Source organism: Hyposmocoma kahamanoa, unplaced genomic scaffold, assembly GCF_003589595.1.
Source record: "Hyposmocoma kahamanoa isolate Upper Pololo Valley unplaced genomic scaffold, ASM358959v1 87, whole genome shotgun sequence".
NCBI lineage: Eukaryota > Metazoa > Arthropoda > Insecta > Lepidoptera > Cosmopterigidae > Hyposmocoma > Hyposmocoma kahamanoa.
Genome location: NW_020654422.1, coordinates 5,522,856 through 5,549,195, shown reverse-complemented (window position 1 = coordinate 5,549,195; position 26,340 = coordinate 5,522,856). Strand labels below are relative to the sequence as shown.

At 36.8% G+C, this 26,340-nt stretch overlaps 1 protein-coding gene across 2 annotated transcripts in view; it reads right to left on the bottom strand.

The window, feature by feature from the left end:
* LOC113235281 (neprilysin-4-like) overlaps positions 1–26,340 on the bottom strand; it is an 87,190-nt gene that overhangs the window by 6,355 nt on the left and 54,495 nt on the right. The window contains exons 1-9 of one of the 2 annotated variants that reach the window (XM_026470936.1): positions 16,180–16,199; positions 15,452–15,594; positions 8,491–8,736; positions 7,767–7,969; positions 2,231–2,407; positions 2,005–2,112; positions 1,781–1,925; positions 1,430–1,644; positions 530–706 (exon numbers count right to left, since the gene is read on the bottom strand). In XM_026470936.1, the coding sequence (XP_026326721.1) occupies positions 530–706; positions 1,430–1,644; positions 1,781–1,925; positions 2,005–2,112; positions 2,231–2,407; positions 7,767–7,969; positions 8,491–8,736; positions 15,452–15,594; positions 16,180–16,184 (1,419 nt within the window). In that variant the 5' untranslated portion in view covers positions 16,185–16,199. Of the gene's footprint in view, positions 1–529; positions 707–1,429; positions 1,645–1,780; positions 1,926–2,004; positions 2,113–2,230; positions 2,408–7,766; positions 7,970–8,490; positions 8,737–15,451; positions 15,595–16,179; positions 16,200–26,340 lie in introns of those variants that run through there. The other variant, XM_026470935.1, reaches the window with a different exon arrangement.

Below are 26,340 nucleotides of genomic sequence, written 5' to 3'. Positions count from 1 at the left end.
TAAGTTGCGCAGAGTGCAACGGGAAGTGAGCGTGACTGCAGCTCCGGACTCCGGTACCTATCTGGAAATAGGGAGGGTGCTGTACGTGCACCCGGAGCGGCTCACCAAAGGCACCGAACTGAATGAAGTCCGTACTGGGCTGATCTGGGGTCAGGACCTGACCGAGAAAGTTAATGTGCGGGTTTGCACGCACAGGTTATAGTGCCCTTCCCGTATAACCAAGAGGTTGACAGGGAGGGACACTATAAACAAAACGTATGTAGAAAGATATGGGGCTGTCCACAAAGTTGCAGTGCCACTCAGAGCTTCAAAACACAAAGATCTGGAGGGCACTGCTACGGTGCCTGTCACTCTGAGACATAAATTGACAAGACCCTGTAATTTCACCAGCACCCTTACCCTTCAAAACCGGAACGCAGGTATTACCTCATATGTAGATTCTGTCGGCACGTATGGAGGAGGAGGTCAGAAAGGAATATGACATAATTTTTGAATGGTTTGTTATTTTCTTCGTCATAATATTACTCACGTGTTTATAATGCTTATCGAGCTGGTCGTGTGTCAACAACCAGGAGGGGAAGCCGACAAAGTTCCTGATGGCTCGAAGCTTGTTAAGAGTCTTGACTCTAGTGGTGGTATCCATCCAGTCTAGTTGATCGACTGCCGCGGCGAAGGCCTCTCGGACGTCTTCAATCATTTCTATGGCCTGTTGATAGTTAATAGAATTTTACCAGGTTTGTAAGATTTTCAAGGATATTCTGTATAAAATGGTATGTGCGACATTTTTGTATTTCTTAGATGACCAATATTTTCATGTTACTTAATACATCAACTTTACTGTATTAGTCGGAAGTCCTTAAATCGAATTGTCATAACTTTGGTATTAGGGTTTAAATAATTATAACTAGTTACTTATTTATAAATAATCTCAGTACAGTCAGAGTACTAAAAAACCGACCTCAAAAGTACGTGGAATTACATATAATTACCAAATTTTATTGAAATCGGTTACCGGAAAGTGCGCAAACCTGGATTCATCCCCTAGTTCGCCATTATACGGGAATTGACACAGGAGATAATAAAAATCGGTTCTCACTACTCAAAGTGTATCGAGAGAAAAATGCCTTGAATTGAAAAATAGCAAAATCAACCATTAAAATAATTGCTCCTTACAATAAAATTTAGGCGCTATTTATAAAAATGAGTCTTCATGCGTGAAAAGCCACTCTTAGAGGTGGATGATTTTCATTTAAATTAAATGGGATCACTATGGAAGTACCCTCTTTCCAACAAAAAAATGGTTCACAAATGGCGGAGTTATCGCGTAACATAAATACAAAAAAAAAACTTACAGTCCAATTGAGAACCTGTTTCTTTTTTGAAGATTGTTAAAAAGATTTTTTAAAGATGGTTAAGAAGAGAAACCCACCTTTTTTCTAGAAGTCTGGTCGAAATGTCTTTTGACATAAAGATAGCTCAAGGCGACTCCAAAATTTGCGTTAACGTTGGCAGTACAACTTTTCCATCTCGGAGTCCGTTGTTGCAAACCAAACACTGCTTTAGAGAACTCAAAGCCCAAGTCTCTGAAGGCACTGAGAGTCATGGGAGCCACGGTAGAGAAGACGCTCCACCAAAGGAATCGTTCTAGAACAAAAGCACAGTTTTTTGAGTTATGAGGTTTCAAATTTAGCCGATGATCTAGATTTCAGATGCAATAAGAACGCTATACCCTTGGCTATACTAAAAAACGAGGGAGACTGAATAATCACTAAGGTCTCACCGATCAAGATAGGTTTCGTATCGGACAAAAGAACTGCGAGTTTCTGTAGATAGGGCAGGTCCATGACGATGACACGGTCTGTTTGCGGCTGCAGGGTTACGCTCGTGTTTGCGAATACCAGCGTCAGGTATTTCTCCCAATCATGCTGGAACCAAAATATTTTTGATACATAAATAAAATGAAAATAAAATGTAAGTAAGGAGAAATCTAATCTTGTCATTTACCTCTTTCCATTGAGCAGGACCTCCTCCAGACCCCGTTATGAGCTGCGAAACACTGACTTCGTGAAACAGATGGGTTCCGCTACGTCTTACTTCGACCGGAGTCATTATCTGCAATTAAGAATATTTTTTGTGATGATGAGGGGTCGTTAATGTCTCTGCATTTGTTGTCATTCAAGCACTTAATCTCAAGGTTACACAATAAAAGTTGAAATTAAAGAACACTTACCTTAGCGAGGTTCTTGCTAAGGGTGATGATGTCGTCAGCGAAGCTCTGCGCGTTGGCGGTGGGGTCAGCGATGATAATCATCTGTTTGATATACTTGTGGTACTGCTCAAGCTCATGTGCGAACTGTTCGGGCTGCAGTAGGTAGCGCTCGCTGAACCCGGGCGATACTTGTTCGATCTGAAATTGATTTCAGACGTTTTATACTTACAGACATAGACTGTAGATTTAGGAAAGAACTTTCTAAGGTTCACTTTGCATTGTTAGATTTAGGAAAGATCTTTCTAAGGCTCACTTTATATTATTGCGGAGCAGAATGAAAGCCAATGTTTGTAACGAAATTGTACATAGCATCAGTGGCGTAGCATCGATTTCTGCCGCCCGGGGCCAAACTTAAATTCTTCCCTCTATTTTTACGATTACAAAAGTACACACATCAAAAGTGTCTAGGGATCAAGTACGTTTAAGAGTATTGCTGCAATTAGGGTTAATTATATTAACTTTTTTGTATCGCTATTGATACTTTTTAGTGAGTTTTAACATTTAAATAAGGAATATTGTTTAAAATTCGATAATAAGAAGAAAATCGATTGTCAATGTGGTTTTGTATAAAAATGAGTTATAGCATTTTGACAAAATCATTACAATATCTGCATCGGAACCGAAACAATTTACATTATTATGGAGAGACGACATCATTTAACCCGAGAAGTGATGATGCGAGCCGTCGGAATGTTGGAAGCTGGTTCCAGGCAACGTGCTGTGGCTTTCACTCTTAACACTACACAGAGCCTCATAAGTCGCCTCTGGACGCGCTATCGCATGACGGGCAGCGTGGCCGAGCGACATGGAGGACGATCTCGCATCACGACTCGCAGACAGGACCGGTATATCCAAAATACTGCTCGACGGAATCGTACCATGACCGCCATGATGTTGGTTACGAGGCTCCACAGCTCCTCAGGCTTGCTAATAAGCGATCAAACAATCTGAAATCGTTTACGTGAAGTGGGTCTGCGATCCCGAAGGCCGCTCGGAGTTCCACCTATTGCACCCTGCAATCGCAGGACCCGTTTACGATGGGCTCGCGAACACAGAAACTGGGAGGAAGAAGACTGACGCTATGTGTGCTTTTCGGATGAATCCCGCTTCGGTATGAGACCGGATACAAGACGTACTCGAGTTTGGAGAACATCTGGACGTCATGAACGTTTGAGATATTGTCAGGAAGTTCATCCATATGGTGGGGGAACAATAATGATATGGGCCGGTATTTGGATCGGCGGAAGAACCGATCTCATTTGGATCAGGGGTAACCTCAATGCTCAAGTTTACGCAGAGAGGATTGTTTCAGATGTTATCATCCCTTTGCGAGGCCAGTTGGGTGATTCATTTCAACTAATGCATGACAACGCACGTCCACACACGGCTAGAGTCGTAACACGCATACTTGCCGAAGCTCGTATCAACGTTCTGCCGTGGCCTGCTCAATCGCCAGACCTCAATCCAATTGAGCACGCATGGGATATGCTTCAAAGAAGAGCTGTGCCGAGTATGCATACCGTACATACTCTACAACAATATTTTGACTTGTTACAAAACACATGGGCGGCCATTCCTCAAAGTGATTTTGATGAACTCATCTTAAGCATGCCAAATCGCTGTAATTGTGTGATTCGTGTTAATGGTGGAAAGACAGATTATTAATTTTCTTATCTTTACAATAAAAATTAGCAAAATCATCATTTTCGCCATTTTTTTGTCATTTAATTGACGCCGTTAATTTGAGTTTTTTCCCACAATTTGCAAAAACAGCAATTTTAGTTTATTTTAATTAAATATAGGGGTAAGCGGTTAAATAAAACATAAGAATTAAAGTAAGAAGTCGTCCTGGAAGACTGGATTTGGTAAATATTGCTTAAATAATTTTTATTTCAAAAATATTCACTTGATCCCTAGACACTTTTGATGTGTGTAGTTCGTTCGAGCAGGCTCGGCTCAATTGTTTTTTTTTTCTACAATGCCAAGTGACGGGCAACTCGTGCGCCTGGTGGTAAGCGACACACCTATCCAAAACAGTTGCAGTGGCATTCAGTGCTTTAAATTGCAAAAATCTTTTTTTTTTATACATGACAGGCAAATGACTCCACTCCACCTGATGTTACGTGGAAAGTGGTATTCAAACGCGAAGGAACCTAGTGCAGCGATGAAACCCTCACTGCACTTGCCACCTCCACCCTGCCTGCCTACAATATGCCTCTTCACGCCTCGTTTGAAGGAGCCCATATCATAAGAGGGAGGGATGACATGTGCCATCTTATGGGCACTACCACTACGCCCGTCACCCTGAGACATAAGTTGTCAAGTCCCATGTGCCTGTAATTTCACCAGCACCCTTACCCTTGATTTTTATGTTCGCCTGCTGTTGCCACCTATGTGTTGTTCACGATATCGTTTTCTCGATAGTGGTATTTATTTTTAAATTTTAGTAAAAATAATCATTTTGAGTAGTTAGTGTTAGGCGTGCTCGTCGCCGCCCCCATTGCTGTCTACTCAGGGCCATGCTACGCCACTGCATAGCCCAATGAATGTCAATTGTGTAAAGAAACGATACAGTAGCTGCGGAAATTTCGGAGACTGAAATTCTCCGGAAGACGCAGTTCTTTGCTTCGTACCTATCTAGTTTGTACGTTACACAATCGACACAAAGTTTATTACGCAATTGGTACAATAAATGTTGTATCGGTGTAGTTCTAAGTTGTATATATTATTATTATGTATATGTGTTATTTTGTGGCACCTTCGCAAGTAATTTCTTAACAGTGGCACCGGTTTGGTAGTCAAATATGGTGGTGGTTTCGTTAATTATATTGTGGAGAATTTGAAATTGGTCTAAGGGAGTCACCACACTTATCGACACGGAATCGCATAAAGCGTGAAACACATAGAGAGCGGGCACGGAACGGGCGCACGCGCCCGCGCCCTAGTGTGTTGTCGTCCATATAAATACAAGGTATTAGACCCGCCGTGCTCCCGACCCGACCCGCACCCGCTTTCTGTGTGTTTCACGCTTTAGTCAGTCAGAAATAGCTTTATGAGAGCTAAAAATACTTTGCGGTTTCGCTTCCGCTAGGACTGTGGATGGGAAAGGTAAGGTAGGTAGGTTTTTGCTCTTATTGCATCGATACCTCCAATGAAACTACGCCAACGTTATTTTTTGCTCATTATCTGTTATTTATGTAAACAGCCATATTTATTTTATTTTGTGAAGAAAGAAATGAAGAAACAAAATAAAATCTGGCATAGTGTTCATAGGTGGTATCGACATGGACGTAAATCGTTTTCTGACCGGCTTAATGGACTCCCTTGTCGTAAGTATAACATATCTAAGTTTATTTATTTTTGACCCCTTTCTATTTAACACAAGAATGATCTGTTAAAAAAACTTAAAGTGTAATGAATAACCCCAGATTATCGATATGCCTTCAGGGATTTATAAATATTCGTTTTGATGTTATTTTTCTGATATTGCACTTTCTTAACATTTCCTTTTTCATAAAAAGACGAGAGCAAAGAGACAAGGTCGCTTGTAACATAAATAAATCGTAGTTTCATCATCTAAATCAACTGTGAAACGTTTACATCCAAATCGAGAGGCAACAATATTCAAATACGTTCAGTCACACTTAATAAACTGGACAGTAAGAACATCTTTACACAGCACAACACAAAAAACGCGTCACTGATCGAATTAATTTGCAAGTTTTAGTTACACAAATTACCCTGGTAGGTAAGGAGGTACCAAAACCGAATTTCCAAGAGGCTTTTGAGTAGGGTTGGAATTTATTTAAAAATTGTACTTATAAGTTAGTAATATGGCCTGTAATTATACGCAGTTTTATTCAATGGCTTACAGAAATTAAATGAATGTGTTTATATAGTGGACTTTAGTCTGTACGAAATTGTGATTCCACCTTTGATATGAATAAATACTAAATATCATATGGCCACCAGGAGGCCTAGTCAGATATTAGTGATATTCGCTACTGCTGTGGGTAGTGAAAATTACTGCGCGGTATCCCGCCGGGTACCTGTTTGTATGAAGTTCAGCGGCCAGAGCAAAACAGATACGGCCACATACTTCTGATCGGCGGTATCCGTTCTCTTGCTTTGAGAAATTGGTTTCGCAAGTGAAGATTAGTTGACATAATGGACTCATGTGCGATCTTGACGCCGAAGCAGTCAAATGATAAATTGATTGAGATTACACATTAGGCACGATTGTAGGTGGTCTTATTCACTGATGGCATAGAAGTGATTGTCTAGATCGGCGAAAATCAAGATAGTTTAGCTACCCATAACGGTAGCCATATCAGCTTAGGTTTAAACGTTTAAGTAAGAATACCGTATACTCACTCACTCGGATTTCGGTACCCACAGCGGTAGTAAATACCGCGTGTATCTGAATAGGAATTAAAACTGTGGAGAATCATGCAAAATCATCTATAATTTGGCCCAGGTGGGTAAATGCCAAACTGTAAAGCTTCAAACACCAGGGAAAGTAGCCTGTTTATCGACATTTCATCCTTAATGTGAACCGCCGCGGAAGCTCATGATTAAGGATCACGGACTGGTTCGAAACATGTCAAGCAACAATTCGACTTAAATACGTGAGTTATCCGTTAGTTTAATTAATAATATGTCCGAGTCTCACAGTAGTTTTTTATTTAAAATTTGACGAAATTTTTTCCAATGGGATTAATATGGATAGTGTGTTTGATTTAATTCCCCCATCCACTTTACGGGGAACAAGACGTAAATATATACTAAGATGAAAAAGAACAGGCAAATATCCAGCTCCGACTAAATTATGACGTCATCAGGTAACCGATAAATAAAAATAATAAACACCTTGTATGTCGGATAAGTAACGTGTTACTTGTCTGCCTACGCTCAGTTCTAAATTATTTTGCTTTTATTTCGGTCCTCAAACACAGTTTCGAGTCTTTGCACAACAGTCACAGTCAAAGCACTTGCTATCTTTCAAGGTCATCGTTATTTGATTATCGCTGATGTTTTTAGGCATTTGAAAACCCCTCAATGGCGTGTAGTGAACTTTTTGTGGTTTTATGAAGATTGTAGTTTGTAATGGTTTTTATGTGATGCTAATTTTATGTAGTATCGACTGAGAATCATGGTACGTAGATAGGTATTGTAATCTAGGAAGTGGTTTCACTGCATCTGATCGGTCAACGTTTATAAATAAACCCTATAACATTTGAATAGATATTAGTATTAACATAACCTAACCTCCGGTTAAAAAACCGACCTCAAAAGACATTCATCCCCTAGTTTGCCACCCTTAGAGGTGGAATATTTTTTTGAAATTTAAATGGGACTACATCTGAGGTACCTTCTTTCCAATTGGTTCACAAATGGCGGAGTTATCGCGTAACATTCATACAAAAAAACATACAGACGAATTGAGAACCTCCTCCTTTTTTTAAAGTCCGTTAAAAATAAGGCAGATTTGACTTACCACAACCCGATTTCTGCTAGTATTCCTGACATCCTCAGCAACCTGGACACTGAGCAGCACGTTTAGCCCCAGCATACGTCTCCCACGACCAGCTACGTCTTCCCAGGAGAAATTGGCGCTGGCTTCGACAGGGGGGTTTGGTGGAAGACCTAGTCTCTTCAGGAGATTTTGTATGGGCTTGGTCGCTTTCTCTTCTAACTTGTCTGTAATTAAGAAACTTGTAGTGTATATTTGACATGGTAAGAACTACTACATTCATTGACTTACAATTATATGGACGTCGGGTCCGCGCTAAAAAATGTCCGAACTTATAGGGCGTTAAAATCGTATACAGAGCGTCATTCACGCTTTAGTCTTCGTTTGTTCGACTGACAGCGAAGCAAGCAAAATTAGACAGTACTGCGATGACATTACAATTTAAATTCAACGTTTTAGCTTTTTCATATTCCTTTACATGTCACTACGCTTAAATAGGACTTGGGACATTTTTTTCGTGGTTTTTGTATTAGATCCGTCGTCCATTTATTTGTAAGTCAATGACTACATTGGTAATTTTGGGTAAGAAATTTCCATTTTATTGTTTCCGTTTAATGTGCAGTCGTAAAGTAGGTAAGAAAGCATGTTTTCCTGCGGTCTATAGAATACCTTTGTATTATGGCGGAGTATCTATGAGCAAAACAATTTCGGGATCTCCACAAACTTCTCACACTGTAAATTTAATTACCAATGTCAACGCAGGTCCTGTACAACACCTTGGCTTTTCTCACACTCTGAGGCAGGTCTTCAGCGTCTTTAGCTTCCAACAAGTCTTTCAAATCTGTCACCAGGCGTTCCCGGAGCCTTGCCAGCTGGTCCCAGGATGTCGCCCAGTCAGGTACAGGATTCTTCTCGATCCAACCGCCACAGGCAAATTCGTAGAAATCTTGGCAAGGGTCCACTTCTTTGTTTAAGGCTTGAAGTATTCTGTTGGCTGTTGGAATAGTAATAATAATTAATAAAAATTATGCTAATAGGTGGGCAGACATGGACTACACGACAGTGGTGTAGAGTCTGCGTGTCACGATGACCGATCGTTCCAAGAACTTCAATCACATGTCTACTGGGACCTGATTCTCTTTGCTTCGTTGGTTGCATTTCATTGTATTCAAAAATAATTGAAATGGTTTGTTGGACACTAAACCATCGCATGAATATTTTGGTTTCAACGTTTCAACCTAGAGAATTCCTTATATTTACTATGGTTATCAGTAAGACAAGTTAATACACAGGTTCCCAAATTTTTTGACCCATCGCCCACTTAGGCAAGATAAAAAAAATTGGGAAATTTTGGGAAACTATGATCTAACACAATAAAAAATATATTAAAAATTTGAGAACCTCGGTAACCTCGGGTTGTACTGTGGGCGCTGGATGAAGAGGTTCCGGCCTCGTTTCCCGATTGGACCAATTTGGTAAATGAATTTTTCTAAATTGATTTTGCTTTGGGCTTTCTGGGAAGTGCACCAGAGTGAACTCCGTTGCTCTAGTAGGTACTCATTGTACAGGGAGTTCCCTAGCTTAAGACCAGGCAATTGGAGTGGTACATTAAGATTAAGGTATACTTTGATTTATATATAAGCTTGGCTTTCAGATTTACTAACAAATAACATTAACAAAAATTTATGTCATAATTTTGGAACTCTCAAGATCTTATTGTATGTTATGTCTGCGGTTTCAATGCAGACAAAAAAATCACGTGTCTAACTTTCACTAAAAATATAATATTTGAGTCAAATTTTAGTGAAATCATGTGAATATGCGTACTGAATTAGGTGTTAGAATTCCAAAATCAGTCACATTGTATTAGTCATAGAAACCTCTTACGTAAATTATATTATTAAAAAGTACATAGTACTGAAAAGTCTTCTATTATTTAGAAGTCAGTGTGATGGGGCGGTCTAGTCCCGCTCTTCCTCGACGTGGAAGACCTTTTTACAATAACTACATTATTATTATTATTAGTTACCATCTACAGAAATACAGCAGGCTTGAGTAGTTTATAAACAACGAACTGTTAGAAATAAATTCCCAACACTGGCCGAAATGAACTAGTTCCTCTTGGGCGATTTTAATAGTTCACGGGTCATTTCAGATACTCTACGTTGCGGAGCCACAGATGCGAGACGATCTGAATAGTTCACCTTTCTTGTAGTTCAGTAGGAACAAACGGTGCGAACGGAATGCATAACACTCAATACGCAGTTATATTATTCAGGTTAATCAAATAACACCGTTCCCATTGTATTTTTAAACAGTAAAGTATACTATTGACCTAATAGTACCAGGAGTCCGAAGTTCATTTGAATAAAAGTGTTAGTTTGAAACATTCGTTTAATGTCCGATCCGAGCAAGATAAATAGAGAAACTAAAAGAACTTGAACACCGAACTCGTTCAGTTGACCGATTGAATTAGACCAGATCGCTCACTCTAAAGTCCGAGAGAAGTGTAAAAAACAGTCAGGAAATATAGTTAGATATTATTTGTAAGAGCTATTTATGCTAGTTATTCTATGTGTCTCATTGTTGCAAAACGTTTCTTGGGTATATTAGAAATGCCTCTAAGTATAAACGCCAGCAATCGTAGCCTTGATTTTATTAATATTCTTCAAAACAACAAGCAAAAAAGAACGTATCTTATAAAATTCCAAAAGCCATTTTAAAAACGTCCCTAATTTACACATAAACGAATTTTAAAAACTACCAAGTGTAAAGTTAATCAAAAATGCCGAAAAAGGCAAGTGTGAAAGTTAAAACTTGTAATGGTAGATTAAAATTCTCCGACAGCACGGCTATTTTTATTTTATAAATTATCATTGTTATTTTCCTGTTCGTCTTCTTAACTTTTAAATTATATTAAGAATGTCTTATCTTGCAAATTATTTGTTTTTCTTCTTCCGTGTTTTAAAAAGCATGAAGTGGCACGTACAAAAAAAAACTTTTAAAACCTAAGCTTAAAAGACATTGTTTATTCAAAATGAGCCATTATCTATATTAAATTGAATATCATTAAAACTCAATGTACGACGTAATCTTTAATAATTTTAATATCATTAGCCTTTATAGTTCAATATTCGTGATTTTGGGTACATAAGTTATAAACACCATCCCAAGATTCTCATTCAAATATTTAAAAGTTAAATAAAAAATTCCATAATTAGGGTACAATTAAATGCGTGTTGTTTGTTTACCATCGCTCCATACAGACGTGAAGTAAGCAAAATACCAATAATGATGAAATAATTTATGCAATTGTAACATTTCAACGCGAAAACTGCGTAGGTCCTCGCATCCACGTGTTAACCACCTAACTGCTTGCTCTAGAAAATACGCAGCTGAATTAAAGCAATTATGTCTTCTTAATGGCGCCGCCATTTGTGCTGTCGACATAGCTTTGATACAATGTGGAAATTAATGGAAAAATACACATGAGTAATCTTTATTTTTGTAACTGAACCTACGTATTACGCTCCACTAGTGGGAATGACTGTATTTTTGTTACAAGGTGATGTTTTCTATTGCCGTTTGTAACATATAGGTATCAACCTGTGACAATTATATGGATATGAACATTTATGACTTCTAAAATATACGAAAAAAAGGAATAATTTATGAGAACTAAATTATGAATAAAGGCTTTTTGAAAGAGCCACATTAACTCTGCATTTTTTCTTCTTCTTTTTCTTTAATGTCCAACTCACTTGCACTGATTCTACCATCCTGGGATGTGACTGGTGAAAGGTTAGTATGGTTTGTTCTCACCTAAATAGACCACATGCAGATATGGGTTTTCTTCGTGGAAATATCTAGCTAGAAATACTCTACACACTAGAACCTCGTCACTGTATCTATCACGTCACAGTTACAGCTCGCTAATGAGTACCCGGCTTTATGTATCCATTCCATTGGGCTCTAATCTCATTGAACTTTCTTTCAGCTACTTTAAACGAACCACAACCAAAGTGAAAAAATTACGTACAACTTTTACTATAGGGGAATCCCTGCACATCCCGGAAACAGTCAAATAAATATTGGTCGAGCAGTTTTAAAAAAATTAGTTTACATAACTTTAAAGTTAATAATCTCAGTACTCTGTACTGCGATTATTAATAAAAAAATTAAATATTAATTACTAAAAAAACCGACCTCAAAAGTACGTGGAATTACGTCTATTTGCTAAGTTTTATTGAAATATCCTTAAATTCGCCACTATACAGGACTTGACACTGAAGATAATAAAAATCGGTTCTATCTACTCAAAGTATATTGAGAGAAAAATGCCTTGAGTTGGAGAAATAGCAAAAACAACCATTAAAATAATTGCTCCTTAAGTAAAATTTAGGTGCTATTTATAAAAATGTTTCCTCATGCGTGAACAGCCACCCTTAGAGGTGGATGATTTTCTTCAAAATGAAATGGGACCACTATGGAAGTACCCCCTTTCCAACAAAAAGAATCATGAAAATCGGTTCACAAATACCGGAGTTATCGCGTAACACACTTACAAAAAAAAACATACAGTCGAATTGAGAACCTCCATTTTTTTTTACGTCGGTTAACAATTAATAACACAGAACAATGTGCGTAAATTAACTTATACTGATTTTTCCCAGATTGTGTAGTCGTCATTTACATGATTTTAAACTTAGAACCTAAAAAAGCTGAGAATACAGGTCATCATGCTAAACGTATTTAAAAACACGTCCATTACGTATTAATGTTTAGGCGTGAGTCAGCACTGCTCTCCCGACAAACAATGTACTACTTCGCTATTCTATTAACAGTTACAGTTCCTTTCACATAGCATGAGACGATGCTGACTCCTATGAAATTACAGCGGCGCACTGGCGCTGTCGATCGAGCATTCTCGACATAAAATACGGTTATAACAAAAAGTTGCCAACATTTAGTATGGAAGGTCACCTACATATCCTCGCGGTTCACATCACTCACTGAGAGATACTAAGGTCATAAAATATATCACGATTTGTATTAAAATATTTTATACGAAGTTCATGGTTGGCACCCAAACAATCCTATGGCAGTACCTTCGCAAATGAAAATGGACCCTTATTGTCCATTCCACAGACCATATAAATACTAGTACGAGTAACATGCAATTACTGCCTAAATACCGTGCTTTATCAACTCAAATTTCTTCAAAATGTTGATTATTTAGTAAAGTTTTGTAATGAAATGTGTAAAGAAGGGAACTTAGGCGGTCTTTGTCTTTTAATTAACTGGACGGAGTTAAGCAAAAAGGATCCAATCCACAAAATTATCAAAAAATGAGTTATATGTACCAAACGGTTCCTAAAGTCAACCTCTTGGATCACCAAAAAAATGCAACATCTAAACATAAATCACTGAAGTTACATGACATTATAAGTTTTCAAAATAAAACAAGAGTGAGAAACACTTTTAAACTTCAAATTGCCTTATCTCGAAAGTAACTGGATGTGCATTGGATCCTTTTTGTTTAACTACGTCCAACTCAGAGTGCAGAGTGACGAGAACGTTGTTGTAGAAAAAAATATTATTTTTCTGAATATTTTTCCAATATTTCCTCCACATTTTTTGAAATTTTAAAAATTGTCACTATTTAAAAAAAAATCTTACTTTACTTTCAGCAGACCATTTGAAAACTGTAGCTCATGAACAAGCAGAATCGTCATAAATTGTGACTAAAGTTAAAAAAAAAATTGCGGTTTTTTTTGTAGTCATAACAAATCACAACACGAATATCACGTTGACTGAGCTCCACTGTTGTGAACAAATTCCCACCAGATTAACTTCGAAAAATAAAAAATAAAATAAAAAATCATTCCATTTAAGAGGTGTTTCATTTTCAAATTTATTAGAAAATAACCTGCGTTTGCGGCGGTGTATAACTTGCCAGTATCAAACAAATGTATATAAAGAGTATCTAATTTCTTTTGACATAACACTCGTATTATTACTCACTTTCCTGAGTTAATTAAACATCCAGTAGAATAGATCTACGTCTGAACGTGCTTCACCATAGCATCGTAAAGATGAAAATACGCACCTGTGTGTATAGTTCGAAACTTATTAAAATTTAACAGAAGACTATCACCGAAGAAAACCTTCCCTGAAGAAGAGATCCCTGTCTAATCTAGTAGTATACGAGTTGATACAGAAACAATCACAGCTTATGCAATCGTATAAAAACTTACACATTTTAAATTTGCATTATTCAACACGAAGACATGTGTGCTCAATTTGATCCATGCTTAACGTCGTTCCATTCGACGCAATAGGATCGGAGGACTTTTTCTTTGTGTTTGTACGATTTTTGTATCAATAACAATAATAAATTAGTGGAATATTTTCATAAAAAATATATTATGACTATCATGGTAGTAAAAACATCACGATCTGTCTACGCAGTTCAATGATTCGTATAGCGCATAATATTGCGTGGTCTTAATAATTGACATGTGATACATTTTTCTAATGCGTATTCCAGTGTGCTGCGTAAAATAGGATGATAATAATAATTTATGTCATAGAACGTCAATAATTTTTTATTCGGTTGGATATTATGAACATGGCTTTTATGAAAATATCTATATAAGTTGGTGGCTCTACATTTATCGTTTTAAAAGTTAACAAAATTGCAAAGATATAAATTCAAAGTCTTAGTGCTTAAATGCCAATGCCTGATTTAAATAACAGATGAAATAGACAATAAATAAATACACAGTGAAATAATTCTCACGAAGTATGCGGCGATGGAAGTGTCATTCGACAAAAAACTCGTTAAAAACCAAAACCAAAGATCTGCAAGAATTACATAAAAAAAATCGTAAGGTTTGTTGGTTCGTTACGTAGTTCAGTGCCTCTACCACGAGTTCACAGTAACAGATGTTGCTAACGACAGCGCCAAATATTTGCATACAAAATATTACTTCTTCTCGTGATCACTAGGGGCGATGTTCAATTTGCCAGACAAAATTGTCGTTAGAACATGTTACAAAATTACTAGCGACAACTATCTCTATAAGCTCATGGTAGAGGCACAGTTGGGAGAACGTCAGCCAGGGTGTGCTGAAGGCGTTAGTTCGAATTCAGCTGGACCGAAGGAATTTGTAAACTAACTTGTTTGTAATTTTGGCTCTTTTATATGACCATGTATCGTAAGAATAGTAAGTCATAAAATGCAGCTTTTGTTCTCTGAATAAGCATAAGTTACACTAGTGCAGACTAGACACGAAATTCGGTCCGAGACCAAAACCAATTCGAAATTATTTGTTTTTCGATCCTATAGGAAATTAAATCTGGGCACCCTCATCTCGTACAAAGATGCTTTTTCACCGGCGAGGCGAGATGAGGATTAAAATTTGTATGGCAAAATTTCAATTCTCTCATCTTCGGTGGAAATGGTCTGGATTGACGAGGATGAGCGAGGCGAGCATTGAAATATTTGTAAATGTAAATTATACTCTGCAATGGAAATACGATTTCTCACGGGAGCTCGCGATGGCTGTTAATATCAATCGCGAGATTGTGGGGTTCGTACGATTTTCGTCTCGCGTCGTCTCCTTGCATCAACACAAAAACCACCTTAACAGGGTTAGCACAACCGAACCAACTAAGTTCTTCAAAAATAAGGTAACACTACTCACCAGTACCAACACACTCTTCGCTAATGCAGGGCCGTGGGCTCCTGTACTCGGTAAGAACCAACACCGTGGTGTAAATGGCCAACGCGATTAATGACAACCCGAGCGCACCAATCATCACCGATGAACATCGTACTGTACGCTCTCTGAAAGAACACATATTCAATATTAGTACATTGTTTGGCATTGCTATTACCCTTGGATATTATTTTCAGTTAGGAAATATGACTTTTGAAAGTGTAGTTGTTCCTACTAAAATGAATGTGGAAATGAAAGTGGAGAACTTAATTTTATTACGTATATAATATTTAAGTGATTTTAAAAATAGAAAGACTTTGTTTTTCAACACAAAACATAAAACATTACGAAGAAAAGGTAAAAGCCTTAGCAATTTGCTAATTTTCAGGCTTCACCTGGTTCCTCGCTGCATATAAGGACGCGTATCTATAAATAGTATTATGTGTAAATGTAACATCTATCGTCCAAAGTTGTTCTGTATAACAAACATTAAAAACGAATGCATTTATAACATTAGTTAGATAATGTAATAACTTTAATATGTAATGGTGGGGGAATGTGACAAAACCACCATAGCTCAATAAACCTTTGTGTAAAATGGCTTTTCAATTAAGCCGTCAACGTTGCATAAATTAAAAAAATTACAAAATTTACAAATTTTTTTACGCATTAAATAATTACGTGGTATCATAAAAACTATAATCGTTTATTACAGCATATCACACAACTCATGCAAACAGTGTTAAGTATTTGCTAATCCACAAAATATCGCGTAATTCTCGCGTGGCAGTTCGTTATGGTATAGTAATCGGAAATTGCTTCCTTCACATTTGTATACTTTTATCATGTACAGTTATGACATAGTGTTATGAATTAATTACTTGCTCGTGTGATATCGTTGCGTAGGATCCTTTGTTATTCATTATCAACATTTATTGTTAGCCGACTTGACTGTCTCATGTTTTGGATATTAACAATTCTAATAATGGAAAAAAACTGTATATTGGATAAAGGTTCTGAAACTGATTAATGGCATTGTGAAGGCACAAACTCGTCTAGAGAACAATGACCTAGCTGCTAGTTATAGTTAATTATGTTAGTTATGGTTTGACCTACCGCCTACCGCGTAACCTACCGCCTATCGAGCAGAGGCCATGGATTTGAATCCGGGCTCGCACCTCTCTGAGTTTCTCGGAACTTATGTGCGAAATTTAATTCGAAATTTATCATGAGCTTTTTGTGATGAAACCTTCACGTCGAAGCTCTAACCCGCATTGGGTCAGAGTGGTGGACTATAGCCTAAACCATAGGTCTCCAAACATTTTGGCTCACCGCCCACTTAGGCAGGTTAAAAAAAATTTCAACGCCCACCACCACAAAAAATAATCGAAATCGCGTATTTTTTATATTAACTTAATACAAATAATGTCAAGGAAAAAAATTATATATATTACGTAGTATAGTTTATAATGATTATTCAGGGTTTTTTCAAATGCGGTAGCACCCTCTGAACAGCATCAACGCTTCCCAACTGCTTCCGAGGCATCTACCACCCCCCCTTAGGACTCTTCAGAGCCCATTGGGGGACGGTAGGGACCACTGGGAATGGAGATCCGTACCCAGCAGTGGGACGTATAAATGGGTTGGTGATGATGATACTTCTTCGGAGTTGAGATATATAATGTAAAACGCGCCATTATCCGCTTATGTCATACAACACAAGAGCCTTGCCAAGAATAACAAAAGCGATTTGAGTACAGCTACAAAGTCGCACAGACCTACATCCTGATGCAGATATCAAACTTCCGCTCCCCGCGGCGCATGCGCATAACAATTGCTTTTATATCTTGCGCGGAACCGCTTTTCTAGAGAAATGTTTACGTCATGCGCATGCGACAGTTGCGATTACTGTAGCTAAAGAAAGGAAGTAATAGGATTATGATAGGGTAGCTTTTGATCGATTGCCCAGCCTTAATTTACGTCTTAGAGTATTTCCTTTATACTGTATATTGACGTAATCAAATACGTTTTGACGAGAAATTTGAACTGAATTTTTGGCGTGTTTCTTAAAATGTGCCGTAATGAATTTTGCTAAACGTCGACTTAAATAAAATTACTATTAGCTTATCGCTTTAAAAACTGGTTCAACCTTTTTATTTATGTATGATACGATGTGGATTGCCATGTCATAGAAATTAATTGGTAAGAAACTAGAACTAGGTTTCACATGCCTATTAGAGAATTTTCTCTAATTAATAACTCACAGCCCCGCACTAGGGAAAGCCGTATCGCGAATGCCATGGACTCACACATAGACTACCACAAATTACATCCTAACTCACGAAAGAAAATGAAAATGTAGCCCATCTAAATATTTCTCCCGAACCTCTGCGTTGCAGTCCAGGATGGTAACCGTTCGGCCGCGGAGGTAGCAGAATTGTTTGTTGATTAAGACTTCATACATTCGTATTTTTAACCGACTTCAAAAAAGGAGGAGGTTCTCAATTCGACTGTATGTTTTTTTAACGTATGTTGCGCGATAATTCCGGTATTTGTGAACCGATTTTGATGATTCTTTTTTTGTTGAGAAGAGGGTACTTCAGTAGTCGTCCCATTTAAATTTGAAGAAAATATTCCACATTTAGGGTGGCAAACTAGGGAAATAAAAGTGGGTAAATAGATGTAATTCCACGAACTTTTGAGGTCGGTGTCTTTAGTACTCTGTACTGAGATTATAAATTTATAACTACTTAAAATTATATTCTATGTATACTATTCTTCGTATTATTATAGGAAAATTATTATTTCACCAATATTTCAAAATGTACAACATGACAAAATGACGATTTCCCAAAAGCGATATCATGTCATGGCTGACTGAAGTCACCGCTTGCGCATGCGCTTAAAAACCGCAATATTGTCACAAGTTCCTAAAAACGAGAGATAGCTATCAATGTAGTTGGTTAAGGTACCTTTACTGTACCGTAGACCACACAAGATCATGCACACTCACAGTGTTTTTATTCGCTAAGTAAGCTTATTGATTGATTTTTAGCAGTAGCGATGGACATGAGGTACACAAAAAGAGTATTGACTTTATTACAACGGAACGTTCGGGGGAGAATTTTGATAATAATCCAGCATAGCTTATAAATCAGCATCCAGTGCAGCTGCTGTAGGATTCCTTGTGGTCCACTTACTGTATCGATCCCTTAATTTCATTCTACAGCAACCATGTGGCTATATTATAATTTCCGAATAAGTACATATCTTCTAGGAACGGCGAGGAAGTCTACATGTGGCTTTATAATTTTGCGCATAATTGTAATTCCGCGTAACAATTTGATACATAATAATTACTCCGCCTTATCTTCAAACTACGCCATGGGCACATTTAGAGGAACGCTAAAAAGGTTGAATTATGAAAACAACGTTCACATGAACCACTGGCAATTTGTACCAGAACGTTTAATCGAAATAAAGAGACGACTGAAGTCATTCTTTTTTAAATTAAACATTCTCATACTATTTCTTATTTTCTCGTGGTTCATAGAATATTTTTTTAGTCTTTCTTAGGGTTCCTTTATGTCGTACCATAATGATTGTACAAAAACACGGGTATAAATGCGGTGCATTGTAATGGTTAATATATTCAGACCGTGTATCGCAGGTATTAGAAACCTAAATTGTCGGTTTGACATCTTGATGAAGTGGAATAACCATGACGCATCTTCAGAAGACCCAAGGAAAGCGGAAGGTATGACAATCGGTAAAAACCTGTGACTTAATTTTTGTTGCGTGAAAACAAAAGAAAGAAGTAAGGATATCCTTACAGCCGATGTTCCTGTTGCGATACAACGTAAGAGGTAAATGTTTACTTACACCTATTGTAACAATTTACGTAAGGCGTTTGAAGTAATTATTGTATATCTTCTATAATTGTTTTTGTTTCGTACTTTTAGTTGTTGTTGTGTTGTTCTTCCTCTTTAGAGGAGTCTTGCATTCTTGGACTTGTGTATGGTATTCGTATGATATATTAAAAAAATACTTAATGAGACTTTTATTACGGAACATAGCTATGATACTTAGTTATCTAAAAAGGAGAAATAAATAAAATAAAATCGGCTTTATTCAACACGCATAATACGCAATTTACAAACATTAAACAAAGAAGGAAAAATAAATAATTTAAGTTAAAATAATGATCCATGACTCATAATCTGAGAACTATGCAAATTACATATCCCTTGCTGTTGCCCGTCACACATTGGAACACCATAATCAAAATATACGTGTTTTTTTTCAACTGGGACTGTATGGGGAAATCCGAAACTAGAGGAGATACAAGAAAACTGTCTTAGGAATCAATTGTGAAAACAATTTTCGGCATAGTGAATTATTGGATCAAGCGCAAGTTGTTCATAAAAATGAATAAAATTTATTAATTTTTATAGTACTTTTCAACTCAGTTTCATGTAAGGATCATTTCATTGTATGGGACGAAAATATTAACAACAAATTTCATAAAGGGTTTTTTCATACTTAATGAAAAAAAAAGTACTAAAATCTATGTAATTCTGTACTAATTAAGGTTACTTAATAAATTGAATACTTTCTCGTTTGGATGAAGAAATAGTATTTATACTCCAATTTTTTTATAGTATTGTAATTACTTCCTTTATTTTTCTGTTATAAACTTAATGGTCGAGTGCTTTCGGCGCGAACTCGGCGTTGTATCTATTACAGTAAAATAATGCTGTTATTACGTGAAACTTGGTAATGATGACATTCAATGCTCGGTGCATTGTTGAATGCATTTCGTCATATCATGGCCTAGCCCAATACCCAACGACGTATAAAGTCAAATGCTCAATGCATTTGTCAGGAGCGGCTTGATCGATTGTTGTTACAAATTAAGTGTTTGATAGAATAAATTTCAAAAATAGATCGTCATTTGAGATTAGGATTGGGATAATTTATGGAGAAGAATTGAAAAACTGTTGACTGAATGCCTTTCACCTGGCTCAAATGCAACTTAGTCTTGTCAAATTATATTGAGTTCAGATTTTTATGTTTTTATGATATCAAGACGGGACGAACAAGTCATGCGCCTGGTAGTAAACGACACGCCTATCTATGACAGTTGCAGTGTCACTAAAAGCTTTAAAAGTCTATACTATCTCAGTTCGAATCCAAAATTTTCCCGTACTAATACGGTTCATTTTGCTTGGATCGAGCAGCAGGGACATTGGCTTAATTTCAGAATTAATTTCTTTTCAAAGGAAATTAAAGCCATAAAAAATGTATATCGTACAGTATACGTGTTCTATTTAGTGCAGTTGATATTTAAAAAAATCATTGGTATAATATGTAAAGTACCTATTGAATACAGCGGTTTTCTTGTAAAGTTTGTGTTTTTTTCTATCGTGAAAATGTTTAGGAATCGTGTTTTGACACCGTATAGTAATTAGATTAAGTAATAAGAGTATCTTCTCAATTTTACTCTATATATTTTGTCCAAAGTGATTGATTCAACACTTTCACTGTTATGCGGAATCAACCAAAATCATTTGAGGTTGTATAGACTCTTAAATCGTAAAACTCTTAGGGGCATTACAACCCTCAGATAAAAGTTGACAAGTATCATGTGCCTGTAATTTCACCAGCAGACAACTCACTTATTACTTGCTTTAATGGTCTAAGAATGTTGCAGTGCAAATAAGGTTCAAATTGTTCGAAAACCAATCATCTTGCAATGCGTCGTAGACTTTGGTAATAATCCTTTTTTCTAATGAGATTTGCCCTGCCGAAAGTAGAATGACTATAACATTTTTTTTTCTCTGTAGCTTTCAAACAGATACATACTACATTAGAGTCTTGTACAGCGTTTTGATACGCATATGAGTTGATACAGGGTTTCCAAGTAACATGTAATATTCTATATCTATTGACCTGCCTCTACTCACTGGAAGCATTTACATTACAATCGAATTATACTGTTCGTCTGTCTGTAGCTCTATCATCGATTGTTGTAACGGTTTGGACAAACACAGTACAACTAGGTCGGGGTTGGGCTTTTAAGTCATGATAAGCGACGAACAATCCGATAATAAAACTATTTCTCTCCCTTCCATGTAAGAGCACTGCACTTGACTCTGTAGCTCCAACAATCCTCTCTGTTATAGTCTTTCCCCTCATTATTTTAAACCTAAACAGTGTGAGTTGAGATTTTAAATGCCCGTAAGGTTATGTGAAACGACTTGAACAGACCGGTTCTTTGCAATTTTTTACCGCTAAAACGCACTCCATGAGTAAGTGTTGCATTTAAGATTTTGCTTAGCACTTAGTGGTAAAACGCATAAGCCCGGATATTGAAATGAAAGTTCAACAGAATGCATAGAGCCATACGCAATTAACAGCGAAAGTGGCATCCCTATTAGGGGCCGATTATATTGAAGCGAGGATTGAGAGCACGTGCCGTAACGTGGCACAAAATATAGGCGTAGAACAGACTGGATAGTGTGTATTCAAAGTTATTCATAATGAAACTTGCGAACAATAGATGAGAAACTTTATGTATTTATAATCAAACAATGTTAAGGAAATGATATTCACTAAACAATAGTAAAGTATTACGTGTTAAAGTTATTAATGTGTTAAGTCGCGCAATAATATTTCATTCGTTTATATTATACATTATAACTAGCTGGTGCCCGCGACTTCGTCTGCGTAGAATAAGTTTAGTACTTGGAATACTACGTATAGGTAGTATTAAATTAATATATAAATTTTCATAGTTTTATTGGTTTTCCATACAAACCTTCATCTCCTATTTCACCCCCTTGAGATTTATTTTTGTGACAAAAGTAGCCTCCTCCTAGAGTCCATCTATCTCTATACCAAAATTCCTCAAAATTGGTTTAGCGGCTTAGACATGAAAACATAACAGACAGAACAGACAGACATACAGACATACAGAGTTACTTTCGCATTTATAATATTAGGTTGGATAAACCTTTGTGAAAAGAATAGCATTAAAATCAATCAATTTTCTTTTTTTTCGATATCGACTGCTGTGCGATTTCCTTAAGTTCATTTCGCTTATGTTTTCGACTACAGGTGGAATAGCTGATACGTGTGTGGTATAAATTACGCGGCGACGACCGCCAACCGGCCGAGTTCCGAGTGGCAATGAACCTGCTTACTGGCTGATGGATACTAGTACCGTTGTAGTGTGAATGCTCCTTAATATCAGGAAGTTACTGTTTAGGGAGGTTACGGGGATTTTGCACTCTAGTTTTTTGGCTACCTTCTATGGATGACCGGCTAGTGGGAATTTAGGAAAAAAAATTACCGTTGCAATCCCCACCAGGTGGACGGTCATAAGAAAAAATTACCCAATTTAAAAAAAAACAGTATTTTGTTAACTTTATTCTTTACTACAGCTACTTTTTAATACGAAGTTTTTTAATATGTGAATTAGAATTACAATTTTTCTCATTGAAACATATGTAATTAGATAATATATTATCAATAAGCCTTGAGAAAGAAAAGCGTTCAAAACACCTCCAATTGAGCATTATCTGTGTTACCTACGACGAACAGTAATAGGCAATTCAATTTTTGTCGCCGTGGTGCCATAGCCGCGTTCATACGAAATGGAAAGTGTAGTTCACGCATGGGGTGCTGGCTACATAGTGTTACGTATGTCCCCTGTGGAAGAAAGTAGTGGGAACCACTCATTTATAAGTTATTGACACAATGATATTCGAGGCATTCTTACGGTTTAACTCATAAACGATGATATTTTCCTCTTATTTTCAACCTCTATGCACGGAATGCTCAGTGTAGGTCTCTTCCAATGCACGCCAGTCCTTTCAGTCTTGTGCTTTCCCTGCCATTTAGTTTGATTAGGTCTTCAGATCAGCGCATCAGTTGCCTCCCTTCTCATATGAGCACCCTTCTACCCAATCTGTGATCTTGTCTGAGGCACATATAACGTACCCATTTTCACTGCTGGCTAACACTTTGGCTACCATAAACGATTGGTACCTATTAATTTAAATCGATAAAGTTTTGCGATCCAGTAATTAATAACTATCTAGTTAAACGACACTATTAGATATATCGCTGTTGCCTCCGCAGAGAGTCATCCATGAGGATCTCTCCAAGTAAAATAAAAGGTGGAACTAAATAAAGACAACTCCTACACACAGGTGCCAATAAACTCCATAATTCGCATTTAGTATTCATAAGAGGTGAATTCATTCATTCACTTCCTGTTTTCCTGTTGACTAACGGGTTATTGTTTATGTATTCACATATCAATTAGTACTTATCGTGTCTCGATTTTATCGATATTAACAAATTATTTCAGCTTATTATCCAGGACAAAATTGCCGGAGAACGAAATGTCGGTTGAATGAGACCCTCGTGCTTAAGGGAATGGTTCAGTACAATGCTACTCCGATATTTAGAGCGGAAGCCTCCAAAGTCAGAATTCCAATTATGTCGTCCAATATATAGTATATGCCATGGATAGCTAAACAGAAGACCTCCTCTATAAGATATAAATCCCTAGAAGATATATAAGTAACTCTTGTGACAATTTATATTTATATTAGACATATGGAAAATAAAATAATAGAACAATTGTGAAAACCTAAGAACTCGATACTTTACTGTCTGTAAAAGAACTTTAAAATGTGGACTATTCAAGTTCATTACAGGTAAATAATATCAATTCCACAGACCAAATAAATACTAGCAATTCCATTGACCTACATCAATGGTCAATTTAGCATTTTCTATGCAACAGATTTTTTTGTTCGGTGACCTCACAGAAAAATATATTAATAATGGTCGATATTAGAGATGTGCGTCGATCGTATAATCGTCGACAGAGGCGTGATTGACGTGAAATCGGCGTGGTATATATTTTCAGGTGTTTAAAAAACACTAAAGCATTGTTGAAAACAACCCTTGTATTCAGGTTTTCCCTTCTACTTGTACTTTAGCATGTATGCGGGAACTATTACTAAAAATAATTAACTTAATATAAATCTAGCGTCAATAGGACGTACGTAGACGTTCGGTAATTTATTTTAATTGTAAGGAAACGTTACATTGTAATATAGTTAATAATTAACAAACTAGCTCTAACACTTCATTAAAATAAAACTAATTTTACACCGGCCAAGTTCAAAGTCGTATCTGAATACAAATTTAATCTTCATAAATTTTACCATAAGAAGTATTATTACAAATTGTATTAGTGTTAAGAACGGATCACGCTTGCCCACTATGTATGCACTCTCACCTTGAAAATGCCCATGTTACTGCGCATATCGCAACAGCTAAATACAGACCTATGTAATCTCCTGCACATTTTTATCGATGGGTAAAACGCATCTATAGAAATGTGCATACATTATACCTATCGATAGAGATGTGTACGCTATTGCAGAAGGACGTCTAAAAATAAGCATTCTTTGTGTCGCGCCGCCGATTAACATAATTGTTAATGCCAACGTTATAAGTAATGTATGCGCGGCTTTCTTTGTCGCACACAAATGACTGTGATTCCTATAGACGCCTTTTACAAAGGGTTTTTACGAAGAGCTTTTATAAACAAAGCATTGTATGTGTGTTGTCTTTTGTTTTTTATTTATGGTTGATATTTACGATATACAATCAATCGGAAATAAATGAGAATATGTTATTTCAACATTAAAAGTGCTTTCTCGCTTCCGTCTGTAAAATATGTGTGGATTTGAACGATACGGAGGAACTCTACTGCTAGCGCCTTGTGAAAGAGTTCGTCTAGGGAAGCATTGCCACCTTACCTATTTCTGCCACCCAGTGGTAATGTGAATGTTACTATGTTCTGGTTTTGACAGGTAAGGGTACTGATAAGTTTACAAATCCCTTGTGCCTGTAGGCACATGGGATTTGTAAACTTAGTCTCAGACTCTTAGGGTGATGGGCGCAGTGGCAGTGCCCCAAATCAAATCTTTGCGATTTAAAGTTGTGGTGACATTGCAACTACTATGGACAGACGAGTCGCTTACCACCAGGCACACGCCTTGTTCGTCCCATCAATTGGTCTCATAAAAAAATGTTCCTTCTGTTATTACGATATCCTCGTATTCTTGTACTCAAGTTTATTTATTTATGGTATAACTATAGAATACAAACTGTGAAGTTGGTTAAATTTACATTACACTAGGAATACATTTCCATTCCTGTGACAGCCACGCACAGCATTTGCAAAGTAAAAGTACATACAAATTAAGGGACTATCGAATAAAATATGCAAATTCTACTTATAAACAATAAGAAAAAAAATACACAAAAATCATACACATACATCTCAAAAAGAAAATTTTTAAAAATAAAAAAAACAAAATTGAAAGAAGTGTAACGACTCTGGGAGAATTTCTCTAAAGAAAAAAAAAATAAGCAAGTCGCCAATCTGGCTTAATAGTTTAATGAACCTGCTTCCATACGAATGACCTCTCAAGATGTGTTCATGAAAGTTTTGTTGTGAATAGCATTTATACTTATACTATATGACGCTGTATACAATTACCTTTCATAAATAAATCACCTCGTACAAAAGGACCACCCGAAACAGTAATAAATTGTCAGTACAATGTGACTATCCGCCGAAATTAAGGAGACAATCAGTAGCTTAATAATGTATTGTATTTGTAGTTTCTTCCAAATTAGTTGAATAATAAAGAAGATGCAGTGACCTTAGTTCAAGGGGATCGCTGCGGAAGCCAGTAAATTTGACAAATGTACCATGACAGAAGTTTTAAAATGTTCATTTGACCATAGTGCAGAACTCGGAATATTTAAATTAATTATTT